Source organism: Ostrinia nubilalis, chromosome 15 (genome assembly GCF_963855985.1).
Source record: "Ostrinia nubilalis chromosome 15, ilOstNubi1.1, whole genome shotgun sequence".
NCBI classification, from domain to species: domain Eukaryota; kingdom Metazoa; phylum Arthropoda; class Insecta; order Lepidoptera; family Crambidae; genus Ostrinia; species Ostrinia nubilalis.
The window spans coordinates 1417950-1432604 of NC_087102.1; the positions used below are offsets into that span (position 1 = coordinate 1417950).

Below are 14655 nucleotides of genomic sequence, written 5' to 3' on the forward strand. Positions count from 1 at the left end.
TTATCAGCAAAAGTTTTAATGAAGCTAAATCAAGAGTGATGATTATTACCTGACTCTGAGTTCTGAATATAAGCCTTGGTGATGATGCTCCAACTCCATGCTCATTTACAGCTTCAACGTAAATCTCGTAATCCGTGTTTGATTCCAAATCTTCTAGAATGTATGGCGAATGTACCTACGACAAAACACTTTGTTAGCATGGCTAACTTTAAAGAAACAAAAAACTTAGTTATCATCAGAGTTCATTTTCTAAATTTGTCAAACAATGTAATATCATTGAAGTCAATGGAACATAATAACTTACCCTCTCCAAAGCTCTGTAATCATCATCAGTTGACAATGACTTGTAATGCAAGTTGTAGAACTGGACAGTGTCAGCCAAAGCTGCAGGTGGCGACCAATGCACAACTGCGTAGTCGGTATCAATATTGGTCAAATGAAGCTTGGAGGGAGGCCCTGGGAGGACTCCATAGCCTTGTAGAAGGCAGTTAGTGTAGGAACTCATGTGGCGAAGACACCTACAGACAAAACAGCTCTTGTAAATAGGTTTAATCTTAACAACATCCGTCAAATGAAAAGCTAACATTAGCAGACCTTGGATGAAAATAAACAAAGACATTATTACAATTGAGGACGTACCAAAACCATTAGTAATCTAAACAAACATCTATTTCCATATTCAGACAAATTCCAGCAGCGAACTATTTTCGGGCTAATTTAAATACTCCGAGAAGCTAGCTATTCAATGTTAAAGTCTACTGTAGTGAATTAAATAGTTTAAAATAAATAGTTACTCACTTGAAATGATTGAAATCCAACGTCGTAATGTTTCCACTGCACAGAGGTAGGCAGTTCTCTGGCAATCCTCTTGCCCTACAGCAAGGAGTGTGGTCCATTCCATTGGCGAGGCACCCGAAGGTGACGCCGGCCCATGGAGCGCATATCATCAGATCTGTGACCTGTAGCTGAGGGTTACAAAACGTCCGTTGGGTGATGTGTGTTAGTCACAAATGAGAGGTGCAGTGCCAAATGGTATTATAAGAACGCCAAAGTGTAAATATTTACGTTATTTGTGAATGACATAAAATTAAGTTGAGTTAGTTGTTTATATAGACGATTTTTGTGAGAAAAAATGATATGGTACATCAACACAATTTCAATATTATTACGGTTCACATAACGCTATCACAAATTCACTGTTATTATAAGCCTCTGTGTAACACACCCTGCAATATTCCATACCCGATGAACCCTGAACGTTTTACGAATAACAGCGAACGAATTCCCGATATGCTGCATTGTTTTAACGAAATTAATAAAGATAAATGTTTTTGATTTTAGTGCAAAATGGTTTGAGCTTTTTGTAAAACGTTGTTGTCAGCCCTTTTTCCGAATAAATGAATGACAAACTAATACATGAATGCTCGCTTGTTTTTATTTTTAGCTTATGTTGGTGCTTTTAGAGAACTGTTTTGAAAATATTTTTGCTTGTTTTTGTTTGTGAATTAGGTAATATACTTAATAAGTAATATGGTGCAAAGATGTCGAAGTGCAGACACACAAACCATTTTCTAGATCCAAACTTACGCCAATCTCAAAGGTTTTGGTGGGGTCACAGAGCTTGTCCACACAACCGAAGTAGTTGACTCCAGCTGAGACGCAGCATTGGCGGACATCTGGTAGTTCTGGCGCCGCTGCCACTTCTGTGGTCTTCATCTTCCCAGGGGTCAATGTGAGGGATCTAAAAATATATGTTTTAGAAAAACCTTTCCTAATCTTCATTGGGAAACCTATCACAATGTTGGTTGTTAATATAACTGTGTACTTATCTAATGCTTTCAACTTTAGATATAATTTCTGCAAATACTGAGACGGTTTATTTCTTAACTCTTTTACTTCATACAAGTTTTTTTTTCTCTTTATTTTATTTAGGAGCTAAGATCGATACATTCGAACATGTCAGCTAATTGATACAAGTTGATAAGTCAAGGTTTACGATTAAGAATAATATACAACAGATTTAGAATTCTTTGTCTTTGATAGACAGCATGATTTTTACGCAACTCTAATAACATAATGAAAATAAAAAGTTTTTCAATTATAAAGACATTAAACCAGCTAGTTAGGTATACGCTACACCTAAAGAGAGCAATGAACTCCAACATTCATTTTAATTGATATCTTATGACAAAAGTTTCGCGACAAAATGAGACGAAAGTTTCTCGACTATTAATAACTTAAGGTCACTAATCTGACATTATTATCAAGAGAATATCATCGTAACTTTAAACAGAGACTCGCTAACTTATTTAAATCAATTACGGTTGGGAACACAAATGAACAAACCAGACGTCAGGTCCGAAGGCGGAACGAATCATAAATGCTACGAGTATGACTATTTAATCGTCTTAGTTAATATTAGCTCACCTGATCGCGTAGCTTGGCAGGCTGGAGCCGTGAATATTATACGAGGTCACCGTAACCTCGTACATTGTGAACGGGAGAAGATCGTTTAGCACCAGGAAGGTTTTGTTTGCTGGCACTTTGAAAGTCATGGGCTGACTCATTTTCATGTTCGTAGTGTTCTTCATGGAACTTTCGGATGGGTCTATGAGATGGGCGTCGAAGGACCTGAGTGTGGTCACGTTGACTATGTACTCTGTGACCGTGTCAGTGTTCTCGATTGGAGGGTTCCACGTAACGTTCAATTGTTTTTCGTTGAGTGGCTCGATTTCCACCTCCTCTGGCGGGCTTGGAAGTAATTCTAAAACAAAAACAAGTTTTTTAGAATAAGAACTAACAATGCAAGTATAAAACAACAGGGTAAGACTGCTGCAGCGAAATCAATTCTTCAATTTATTCTACTCGAGAAGTGTAAGTTTTTAAGTGTGAAATTAGATAATGATGGCCCTGTGACTTCTCAAAAAGGAAAGGTCTTTTTCACGTTAGATCAGCTGGATTATTCTAAAAACGTTATCCGAAGTTACGAATGTTGCCATCCCTCTCACGCAAAGCGAGACGCCCCATCACGAGCGACGGTAATAGATAGACTCGAAACTACGTAAACAGCATTTCGGAGTAGCCCTGTAGATCTATCCCAAATTCCTGTATTTCCGAATCAGTGACACTTGAGCATTTTCGGACATAAAAACAGTTCTTTGGTAAAGCCTGGTCCGTGAGCACGTAGAATTTTGTCCAATGACCCCAAGCTACCCATCCTTATCGCTCGCGCGTAATTATGTTGCTGTCGCGCTCGCACACTCACTGCGGGCGCCCGTCGCACAGTCGCGATATACGTGCTCACGAACCAGGCTTTAGTTTTGTGCACACGTACCAATGCCCTCAACTATGCAAGCGAGCGTCTTCTCCATGTAAGACGCGCACGAGTAGTGCGTCTTGATGTTGTCGGTGACGGGCGTGAACTCGCCGCGGCACACGTCCTGGCAGATGTCGGGCACGCGCTCTTGCACGCAGCACGGCACGTGGTTGCGACCGTCGGCCATGCATCTGGTTGTGGGAAATTATTAACCATATTTAGCCACGTGGTTTCGGCTGAGTAGAAAAGGACCACCCCCACTCTTTCCGAGGCCGTAAGGGGTAACAAAAAGGAGAAATACGAACACCAGGACACCCCTGTCCTCATGTAGGGGAGACATCACGTTGTAGTAAGAGAAGTTGGCAAGATTTTTGTCAACCAACAGAGCTTATGTAAAAAATAACGTTATTTTAGAAGCTAATTTGGAATTTACTTGATAAGTGAAGAACAAACAGAACATTACGCTAAATACAAAATCATCTCGCAGTCAATTAAACCCAATCTATCAATTTTATTGGCATTCGAAGGCGAGCAGTAGCACCGCTACTGACAGTGTTCATTCAAATATACTCAACATCAAATAAATCGCACCTTCCGCGACGCGAACTTTAAAGATTTTCTTCTGACACAATCATGGTGCCCCAACAATATTGGTGTTATTTGAAAGCCTAATAAATATACTTAAAGAAAAACACATTTTATTTTTTTATAAACAATTAACAGGTACCATAAATGTGACTTGAAAAAAGGCCTCCCTTGGGGCTCACCTCTGGGATCAATTAGACCAATTTTTGTGATTATAAAACCAAATAATGATCTTACGAGTCCTTTTTAACAGATGGATAGCGATTAATCCCAATTTAACAGTTTTATAGCTGAGCCATAAAAGTTGGCTCAAGCGTAACTACCTATTTTTTGAAGAAGTGACTCTGGATCCGTCTAAAAACACATTTTTGGGGTAAAAACATTTCCTTTAATGAAATGAAGGGTTTTTTTTTTTTTTTTTTTTTTAATGAGTGCTATTGATATGCACCTGCAATTGGAGCTAGTGGAGTACTCCAATTGCAGTGCGGTGATTTAGTTTGTGACCTTTATCGTTGTAATGTGTTGGCTGCTTATGTTTGGTTGAATTCTTTTAAATGATCGACTATATTGGTAATGTAGGCTTTAAAACTTTTTGCTGTATCTTCTTTTCTGATTATTTCTGAGAGATTGTATGGATCGATGTTTAACAAACGGGATATCATTTCATGATTATATCGGGCTGAAGCAAATCTAGGGCACTGTGTTAAAAGGTGTTTCCAAGTCTGTGGAGTGTGGTCATCGCAGGGACAGCGGTCATCTGCGACGATATGGAAACGATGTAGGTATTCCTTATGATAACCGTGGTTGGTTAAGACCTGGGTGGTGGCAAAGTCCGGCCGAACGATCTTTATGAACTCCTGCAAGGTGTTGTATGTTGGCAGGAGAGATCTTGTATGGACGCAGGTGTTCGGGTCCATATACAAAGTTTTGGCCGATTCTTTGCATTTTTGCCTATTTTGATGTTTAACGAGGCTGATGGGTACTCTTTGGAAGTCTGGTATTCTGCGCATTCTTGCAGCAGCCTTTGCTGCCAAGTCTGCTTCTTCGTTGCCATCGAATCCAGCGTGGGCCTTAATCCACGCGAATTCGATGGTATAGCCAGATGATCGGGCTTGGTGTAAGAGTTTATGGATGTTGACGGCGAAGCGGTTGTAGCTGCTGCCGTTTCGCAGCTCTGTAAGGCCAGACTTGCTGTCAGAGAGTATGAGTACATCCGTGAGGTGGTGGTCAATGATGTGTTTGCAAGCCATTTGCACGGCAAGCATTTCCGCCTGAAATACCGAACAGTCGTCATGAAGCTTGAACTTCTTGATGACTGATGGCTGAGTGTTGGCGGAGTCCTTAACGACAAAGGCAGCTCCAACTCGATCGTCAATTTTACTTCCGTCCGTGAATATAAGCCAGGTGTGATTGGCGCCCGCCTGAGTGAGCTCGGGTGTGGAGGTGACTTCCTCGAATCGTATGCCAATTCTGTCAGACGGGTGGAGTAATTTAGACGGAGGATATGGATTCTCGAGAGAGATTTCATGGGGCAAAAAAGATGTTACGCCGGAGAGTTTTGAGGTTTCCACGTCAGCAACCATGGCAACTTTTGCTGGGAGCGGAGTGAGCTGTGCAAGAGATATTGCAGCAGCGGTGCTAATCGTTCTGAATCCTCGAATGATTTTAATGGCGAACAGCCTTTGAACAGAGAGGAGACGCTGGACGATATATTTGTGTTTGATGGCTGGAGACCAGATTCCTGCCCCGTAACAAATGATAGGCTCCATTACATGTTCGTAGATTATCCGAACGTTGTCTGAGTGAACGCCCCAAGTGGGTCGTATGAAGAGGTGAACGCCCCAAGTGGGTCGTATGAAGAGGCAGGTTAGAACTAGGCTTTCGAATGGAACCAATGTTGGTGGGAAGTGGAGATGCATACGTTTGAGAAGTGCTTGTTGCGGGAGGTGCGATTTATTTGATGCCGAGTGTATCTGAAAAAAACATTTTTCTTAAAAAAACACGTTAGCCTCAGAATACTCGTATCTGTATTCTGAGACGTTAGCTTAGATTTCTTGTAATTTTACGTTTCGTTATGTTCAACCATTAATCATTCAATAGTAACTTGGTGACAGTCTTCTATGAGCTATACATACTTGACAATAGCAGGGAAGTCAGGCTGGCACGTCTCCGGGTCTTGCCCAGTGCCCTCCAGGATGGTCTGTATGCTGCAGAAGCCGAGGCAGGCCTTGCTAACGTTGGACGCGAGACAGCAGTCGGTGTAGTTGTGTGCCAACGCGATTGACGACGGCGTGGCCGCGTTGGCGGAGTAGCTGTCAGTTGTGTTCTGGTTCTCGGGAGGGGTTAGCCCTCGAGAGATAACTAGAAAAAGAGCAATATAAGTTAGCACACATACCACTAAGGGTGAGGCCCCATTAGTTAAAATAAAAAATATATGGGAAACGTCGCAGCGTCGACGCTGCGAGCTGCGAGCGACGCTTTCCATATATTTTTTATGACGCGACGCAGTGCAACGGACTAATGGGGCCTCACCTTAAGAGCCAAAACACACGATGCGTTGCGCACCGTAAAGATTTCGCCGTATCGCCATCGCCATCAATACACAGCTCGTATGCCCGCTACAGATTATTCTCTGTAAGACGACGCAGCGACACCGCTCCAACGTCGCACCGCCGCCACAACGCATCGTGTGCTTGGGCTTATACATAGTTTTCAATATAGTAAGTAAACAGGTGGTTTATAACAATCAAAAACTATTGAAACTGTCGCGAACTGTCTGTGACGAACTGAGTTCTTAACATTGAGAGCTATAACAACAAATACTTGTAATTATGACAGTCATGAAAGTAACAGGTAGCCACTTTTTAAACCTCTTGAAAATTTTGATTTACACGTCACACTAAATAATTTAATTTACACGTGTTTTCATGCGATGGCCAAGTCAATATATTTATGTAAAACGTTAAAGATTTCCTGGCCTGGACTTGGTATTACATGGATCTCACAACTTTTTACCGTAGAACAACTGAGTTGCGAGACTTGGTTTTTTTGACAAGTATTGTTTTTGATGGGATCTCATTTCTTTTTGTATTTTGTAGACAGCAGTTATGTATCTAGAAAAAGGACCGAAATTTAAAAAATTTACTCGATTTGGCGGTTGCACTACCGTGCCCCCAAATCTCATTTCTTTTTGTATTTTGTAGACAGCAGTTATGTATCTAGAAAACTGGACCGAAAATGAAAAATTTTACTCGACTTGGCGGTTGCACTACCGTGCCCCCAAATATTTTAGTTTTTCCTTGATTCATACACCAAACACTACTTATATTCCAAATTTGAAGCTTCTAGGTCTGCTAGAAGTGCCTTAGAGTTTTGATGATCGGTGAGTCAGTCAGTGAGTCAGTGAGTGACAAAATTAAGTAACTTTGACCCGTTATAATTCTTAAACTACTGGTTCAAATTGAATGAAATTTGAAATATACCGTGTCTTTACAATGCCTGCATAGCTAATGAAAATTCAGCCTTCTAGTTTTATCCAGAACGAAGTTACAGGCGGTCGAAAATGGCCTGAATTGCTTCGAGAAAAGGATGGTACGGCCGTGCTCGACTTGGTGGGGGCACTGCCGTGCCCCCAGATTTCTCGTCTGGGGTATTTTACACACAATTATAAATGTCTCAAGTGTAATAGGTTTTTTTTAAACTTTTCTTTCGTTCCTTTAAAATTACCTAGACTTGCGTCTTACCACAGAATAAGTAATAGTACAGGTACAGAAGGATTACTCCGCAAGACGATTTAAATAAATGCGAGTCTTGCTACGACGCGATACAGTGGAATTCAGCTCGCACAGCACTACGTACCTACAATTTTATTCACCTACAAGTTTTGTCTCTCTCTATCGCGTGCCTCTGAACTCTTCTTACGCTGTTAGGGTTGCTGTCTAGTAGTGTCTAGTAAAAAAATAATTAATCTACTTATTTGTAATGAGGTACGTATGTAGGTAAGTACGTATTCATTATGGAAAACCTTGGGAGAGGCCTTTGTCCAGCAGTGGACGTCATTTTTGGCTAAAACGAACGAACGCATTCTGAGCAGTAGTCATGGTAGGTTAGGTTCCTATACTATCCTAAGAATTATTGATTACCTACATGGCCAACATACCTTTCAGCATCTTTGGGAAGCGAAAAAAAAGATAAATCCGGTAGATTTCTTTTCGAATATAAACACCCGAACGCCGCACAATAATATTTCTTTCTCTTTATGTCCATTTTTAAATAATACTTCGATCATAGAATTAGGTATTACAACGCACGCCAGCGTCCTGACGGACGCGCGCGTGACACTCGACTGATATATTACCCGCCGGCGCACACTGGTTCAAGAAACGATAAAAATGGAATTAGCGATTTATTCACTTTTTTCGATGGTATCATGTGTAGAATGTTATAAAAAACGTTTTGTTTAAGTTCTATTTTTCTGAGAAATGCGTAGTTTTTGCTATATTACGTGTTTTGTGTTTTATTTGTATGAAACGTTTCCTTCACGAGGCTCTTATTCAAAATGTTAAAATTTGTTAAAGATGACTACTTATTGGTTTTAAAGAGTTATATTAATAGAAGCTAATACAGTAACAACTTTGTCCCAGTGCGTCCCCGTTTAGGATATAAGTGATATTTTCTAAGGTACGAAAAAGTATACAAAATATATGGATATAAGGCAACTTAATGATAATTTATTGATTTTCTAAAATAAAAAGAAGCTAACAATCATTCCAATCTTAATCTTTTATTATTCAACATCATCGTCAACATCTATAAATTCAAAATTTTATCATTATTTAAAGCTAGTAAATTTTTAACTTCTTTAGGAAGAGGAGATTTTGGACTCGCACTCATTTTTGGTCTTATTGTTGACAAAAAATTATCCAAAGAAATAAGTTTATTATTTGAAATATCACGATTGGTCACTTTTCGGTTAAATTTACGCGTATGATTCTCTCTGATCTTTCTAAAATCTTTATTCCGCGATTCTGCAGCTTCTTCCGATAGTGCTCCTATTGGCATAATATCTAAGTGCTTTATGATGTCACCCCATGTATAAGAAGCTTATGTATGCTGGATGGTATGTAATACCAACCGTATAAACTGACGAACAACTCAGAGGTTTCCCATCCATATTGAGTGAGGTTTTGGTGGTTTATTTGCTCACCGGAAGCCATAGCCCTTAATAATTCAGACAACCTAGCGATCAGATCTTGACTAACTCCAGTGATGTTGGATGTTTTTTCTGGATCTGCAAAAAATCTACGCGCAGTATTTTCCGTTGTTTGTTGTTCCAGCCCCTTGCTGCACAATATCTATTAGCAATCCAGTTTCATCGCGAAACCGTTTTTGTATTTCAGCTTTTCGTTTCTCCATAATTGCTTTTTTATTTCCTCTTGCTGTCCAAGTTTTAAATTCTAGTCTATAAGCAATGTGTAATATAGTCTCCATAGCCCGTATCTAGGGCATGCATTATTCGTTCTATATTGGTATTCGAATATTTCAAATACTAAAATTTATGTTATTCGAATACTTCGAATAAAACGATTTTTTCGAATACTGCTATTTTCAATATAATGTAAATTAAAAGAAACACTTTTTTGTCTATAATCATTTTAATAAGGATCAATTTGCTTAATACAATCATCTAACTTCAATAACTACTTGAAAAAAAAAACGCTGCTATCGAAGGTATTCGAAAAAATACTGTTCAAACGAATGAAGCCCCACATCGGTGATCTGATACCTGAACACCAATTTGGTTTCCGGGAAAGACACTCCACAACTGAACAGGTCCACAGAACCATAAACATCATCTCAGAAGCACTAGAAAAGAAACGATACTGCTCAGCTGCGTTCTTGGACATAAGTCAAGCCTTCTACAAGTTCTATAAAGGGCTCTTATACAAACTGACACAGAACCTCCCATGTCCGTTCTACGAAATACTAAGGTCGTATTTGAAAGACAGATGCTTTGAAGTCAGATCTGGAGACTCTTGTTCTGCCCTATGCAATATAACGTCCGGTATACCCCAGGTTAGTGTCTTGGGGCCCGTGCTATACCTATTGTTTACCGCAGACCTGCCAACAACTGCAAATACATTCACATGAACCTTTGCTGACGACAATTTAACAATGGCAACACACGACGATCCAGGAAATCTCCAGGAAAACCTGACGGAAATGGAGAAAATGGTACCATTCATGGCGTATTAAAGCGAACGGAGAAAAATCTGTGCATGTTTATGTAACCTTCACTCTCAGAAGAAACTCCTGCCCACTGCTTAAACTTAATGGAGAAAGCATATAAGAGGTGGCAAAATGATGGTCTACAAAACTATCCTTAAACCTATCTGGACCTACGGGATACAGTTGTGGGGAACAGCTGCCAACTCCAATCTCGACATAATCGAGCGTTTCCAGACAAAAGCCATACGTTTGATTTACCAAATCCCGTGGTATATCAGCAACAGGCTCATCTATCAGGACTTGCCATTGCCCACAGTCAGAGAGGAAATAAAGAGCCACACACTCCGCTACAAGCAAGGATAAACTTTCAAATTATCCAAACTCATCAGTCCAACAACTCATGACCATTGAAGGCTTCCTATTCAGCAGACTGCAAAGAGCTAGTGTCAGGAGTCTCCTTAGTAGATTCCAGGACAGTTGAGAAACCATGACCACTGAGGGCAACTGAGTCACTGGACTCCTGCTGATTTACTACGAACAAAAAATCTCATTACAACAGGAGATAACTACACCATAACACTAGCACCATCGGAAACCATATGCCTAGTAGTAGCCACTTTAATCTTTTTCGCGAATGTTGGTTGGCACTTGAAGGGATATCTGCGATTGCGCGTACTTGTCCATTCATCTAACCTTACCGCTAACTTCTTGCCTGCAGTTTTAATAGTTTTAAGTTTTATTAAGTAGTTTGCGGTCAGATATTTTTACAAGTTTTTAATAGGAAAGACGTATTCGTATTGTTCGAAAAGACCGAATAATTATATAGATGCTATTCGAATAATAAATGTGGCGAATATCCGAATAATATGGATATCCGGATATCCGAATTGCATGCCCTACCCGTATCCATGCGTGCAATAAAGATAGGCCATACTTGTACATATCGATATTTAAAGATCATATATAAATTTAACCGAAAAGTGACCAATCGTGATATTTTAAATAATAAACTTATTTCTTCGGATCTTTTTTGTCAACAATAAGACCAAAAATGAGTGCGATTCCAAAATTCTCCTCTTCCTAAAGAAGTTAAAAATTTACTAGCTTCAAATAATGATGAAACTATTGAATTTATAGATGTTGACGATGATGTTGAATAATAAAAGATTAAGATTGGAATGATTGTTAGCTTCTTTTTATTTTAGAAAATCAATAAATTATCATTAAGTTGCCTTATATCCATATATTTTGTATACTTTTTCGTACCTTAGAAAATATCACTTATATCCTAAACAGGGACGCACTGGGACAAAGTTGTTACTGTATTAGCTTCTATTAGTATAACTCTTTAAAACCTATAAGTAGTCATCTTTAACAAATTTTAACATTTTGAATAAGAGCCTCGTGAAGGAAACGTTTCATACAAATAAAACACAAAACACGTAATATAGCAAAAACTACGCATTTCTCAGAAAAATAGAACTTAAACAAAACGTTTTTTATAACATTCTACACATGATACCATCGAAAAAAGTGAATAAATCGCTAATTCCATTTTTATCGTTTCTTGAACCAGTGTGCGGCGGGGCGCTTCGCTGTAGGTAATTATCGGATGTACCGCGCGGAGTGAGCCAGGCCTGGTCTTACATTAAGGCCGGGTAGCAGAGAAAATGGCGAAAATGAGGTTTTCATTTTTCATTTTTGAGGTACTAAACAATAAAATTAAAGGCTAAGATTTTTATTGGGCATAGTTGAGGATATTTTCTAGGGCTATTAACGGATGGAAACACGATTTGATGAAGTTGACTCGATAGAATAAATTCCCAAAGTTACCTCTATTCGTTTTCTATTTATGGTTTTATTTTTAAAATAAGCGATTTGAGATTCTAAATCTTTTACTAAACTAAAGTTCAGAAATAACTTGAGGGCTTTTAACGGATGAAATTTTTATATTGCGTCTTATTTAGTTACTATGTTAAAAAATGTGGAAAAAATCGTCCATGACGGCTTGGACAATCTCAATCAGTCGCGCGGTGGCGCTTACGGAGGACGGACGCGTGTCAGTTTTTTGGCCGTGACAGTTCGCGATTTGTCAATATTTTTGACAATGATGACTTTGATGAGTCACAGTATAATAATATCAGTGTTACTGGAGAAAGCTTAAATTTTTGATAATTAAAAATAATTATCAATTTTGTCTACCTATTGAAATTTAAATCGTTCGCATCCTTTTAAACGAAGACTCTACTCATGATACATAGTACATTCCTCAAATATGAGACAAAACCAATGAGTTAAAATTACATTTTAATAGTACCTACATACAATCGTCTTACACTCTTTAGAAGAGCACACTGACACAAATAAATAATAAAAAATACTGTCTAAGGTCTGTAGCTAAAGGTCTAAGCTGTAAGATAGAGGAATCTTCTAGCCAAAAAGATGGCAGATGCAGCAGATGTCAACGGATTTAAAACTGGAGTTCATATGACTCCTTGTAGACTTGAGTCTCTAGAGCGTCCCTTCCTCCACCATGCGTAAGAATTTTCACAAAAATACTGTCTAAGGTCTGTAGCTAAAGGTCTACGCTGCAAGATGGAAGAATCTTCTAACCAAAAAGATGGCAGATGCAGCAGATGTCAACGGATTTAAAACTGGAGTTGATGTGACTCCTTGTAGACTTGAGTGTCTAGAGCGGCCCTTCCTCCACCATGCGTAAGAATTTTCGCAAAAATACTGTCTAAGGTCTGTAGCTAAAGGTCTAAGCCGTAAGATAGAAGATTCTTATAGCCAAAAACATGGCAGATGCAGCAGATATCAACGGATTTAAAACTGGAGTTCATGTGTATCCTTGTAGTTTTGAGTCTCTAGAGCAGTGGTTCTTAACCTTTAAGTCATGAGGGACCATTTTACCAAATTTCTGTCTTGTCAGGGACCACCTCATAATCGGTCAAAACCAGTTTGACTGCAAAAATCAGTTAAAAGTGGTTTTGACCAAGGTGTGCAAGTGCACATCGTTGACATCTGCTGCATCTGCCATCTTTTTGGCTAGAAGATTCGTCTATCTTGCAGCTTAGACCTTTAGCTACAGACCTTAGACAGTATTTCATGTGACTCCTTCTAGACTTGAGTCTCTAGAGCGTCCCTTCCTCCACCATGCGTAAAAGTTTTCCAAAAATACTGTCTGAGGTCTGTAATAAAAGTCTAAACTGCAAGATAGAAGAATCTTTTAGCCAAAACCATACTGTGGTTATAAAGGTGTACCATACCAAGGGTACATGCTACACCTTTTTATTCGATTGTAAGAGTACTGGTTTACTCACAAATCCGTTTTATCTGATTTTCTGAAATCTTTTAATTACACTGGGGTTTATCATTCAAATCAATGACTAATGTTTGAACTAATTTGGACATATCAAGGTCTATCATTGGTATTTTTTTCAAACTTCTGCGTTGAGCCATTTACGAGATCTGGGACATCACAAAACAAACAAACAAAGGACTAATTTATCTGCTATACTCTCTCGACTATCTAAAGCACAACATTTATAAACATTTTGCTGCGGTAATGCACTCCAGGTAACCGTGTGTGATGCTCATTGCTCATAGTGATTTTCGATACAGAGCCCCGTACATACGTTATACATAAATTATGGAAAGAAAACACCCAGACCAATACAAACAAATATGTATGCAATTTTAGTATGATATTTTTATTTATTAATAAACAAATAGACTGAACAAAATTGATGCGTGTACTGATTAATGTAATTAACTACATGCAAAGCTTTGTGAATTGCAACAACTATAATTTATTATCCAAGCTCTAAATAATCGCTACTACGAGTAACTGATCATAAAATGTTTTTCCAATCGCTCAAGCTCCCGAGGATCTACCGATAGGTCGGGTGACGTAATCTTGAAATTCTTTTAGCCGGCGCGGAACTTCCGGAAGGTCGGGTGACGCCACGCCTCTTTGAACCGTGTTTACTTTGGCAGTTATATTCTATATTTATTCGATTCTAAAATATATTCCCAAAAATTTTGAAAGTTGTTTTAATTTGTATCACTTGGATATGATTTGTATTAGAAAGTGCTGTGAGTGTGACGCTTGAACGGAAGGAAGTCAACCTAACCTAACCAACTGCGTATTTCTAAACTGCGTATTTCTATACTGTGTAGCCGCGAGAGCTCTTTGGCGCGCTGTCTTCGGCGAAGTATTGCGCGCGCAGATTTTGACAGCGCGAAATACCTACTTTAGCAGAAATACCAAGCCTTAAATAAAAAGTATTATCTCACCTGTAAGCTTGTGGAAACTCCTGACAGGTGGTTCGGTGTTCAGCTCACACATGTACAGGCCAGCGTCGGAGGCCTTCACGGACTTGATGACCAGAGCCCACACGTCCCCGCCCTTGGCTATGCCCGGGCCTTGGAAGGGCTCCTCAGCTGTTCAAAGAAGAAGAGAGTTAAAAATCGTAGAAGAACTAAACTTTATTTAAAGAAAAAACATCTGAAAATTATAACTA

General features: G+C 39.1%; 1 protein-coding gene across 1 annotated transcript in view; it reads right to left on the reverse strand.

Annotated features, from left to right (window-relative positions):
• LOC135078586 (Ig-like and fibronectin type-III domain-containing protein 1) overlaps nt 1-14655 on the reverse strand; it is a 221827-nt gene that overhangs the window by 25378 nt on the left and 181794 nt on the right. Inside the window, exons 7-14 of the mRNA XM_063973116.1 lie at nt 14429-14575; nt 6037-6262; nt 3335-3507; nt 2428-2764; nt 1588-1741; nt 799-959; nt 305-518; nt 50-175 (exon numbers count right to left, since the gene is read on the reverse strand). Of these exons, the coding sequence (XP_063829186.1) occupies nt 50-175; nt 305-518; nt 799-959; nt 1588-1741; nt 2428-2764; nt 3335-3507; nt 6037-6262; nt 14429-14575 (1538 nt within the window). The remainder of the gene's footprint in view (nt 1-49; nt 176-304; nt 519-798; nt 960-1587; nt 1742-2427; nt 2765-3334; nt 3508-6036; nt 6263-14428; nt 14576-14655) is intronic.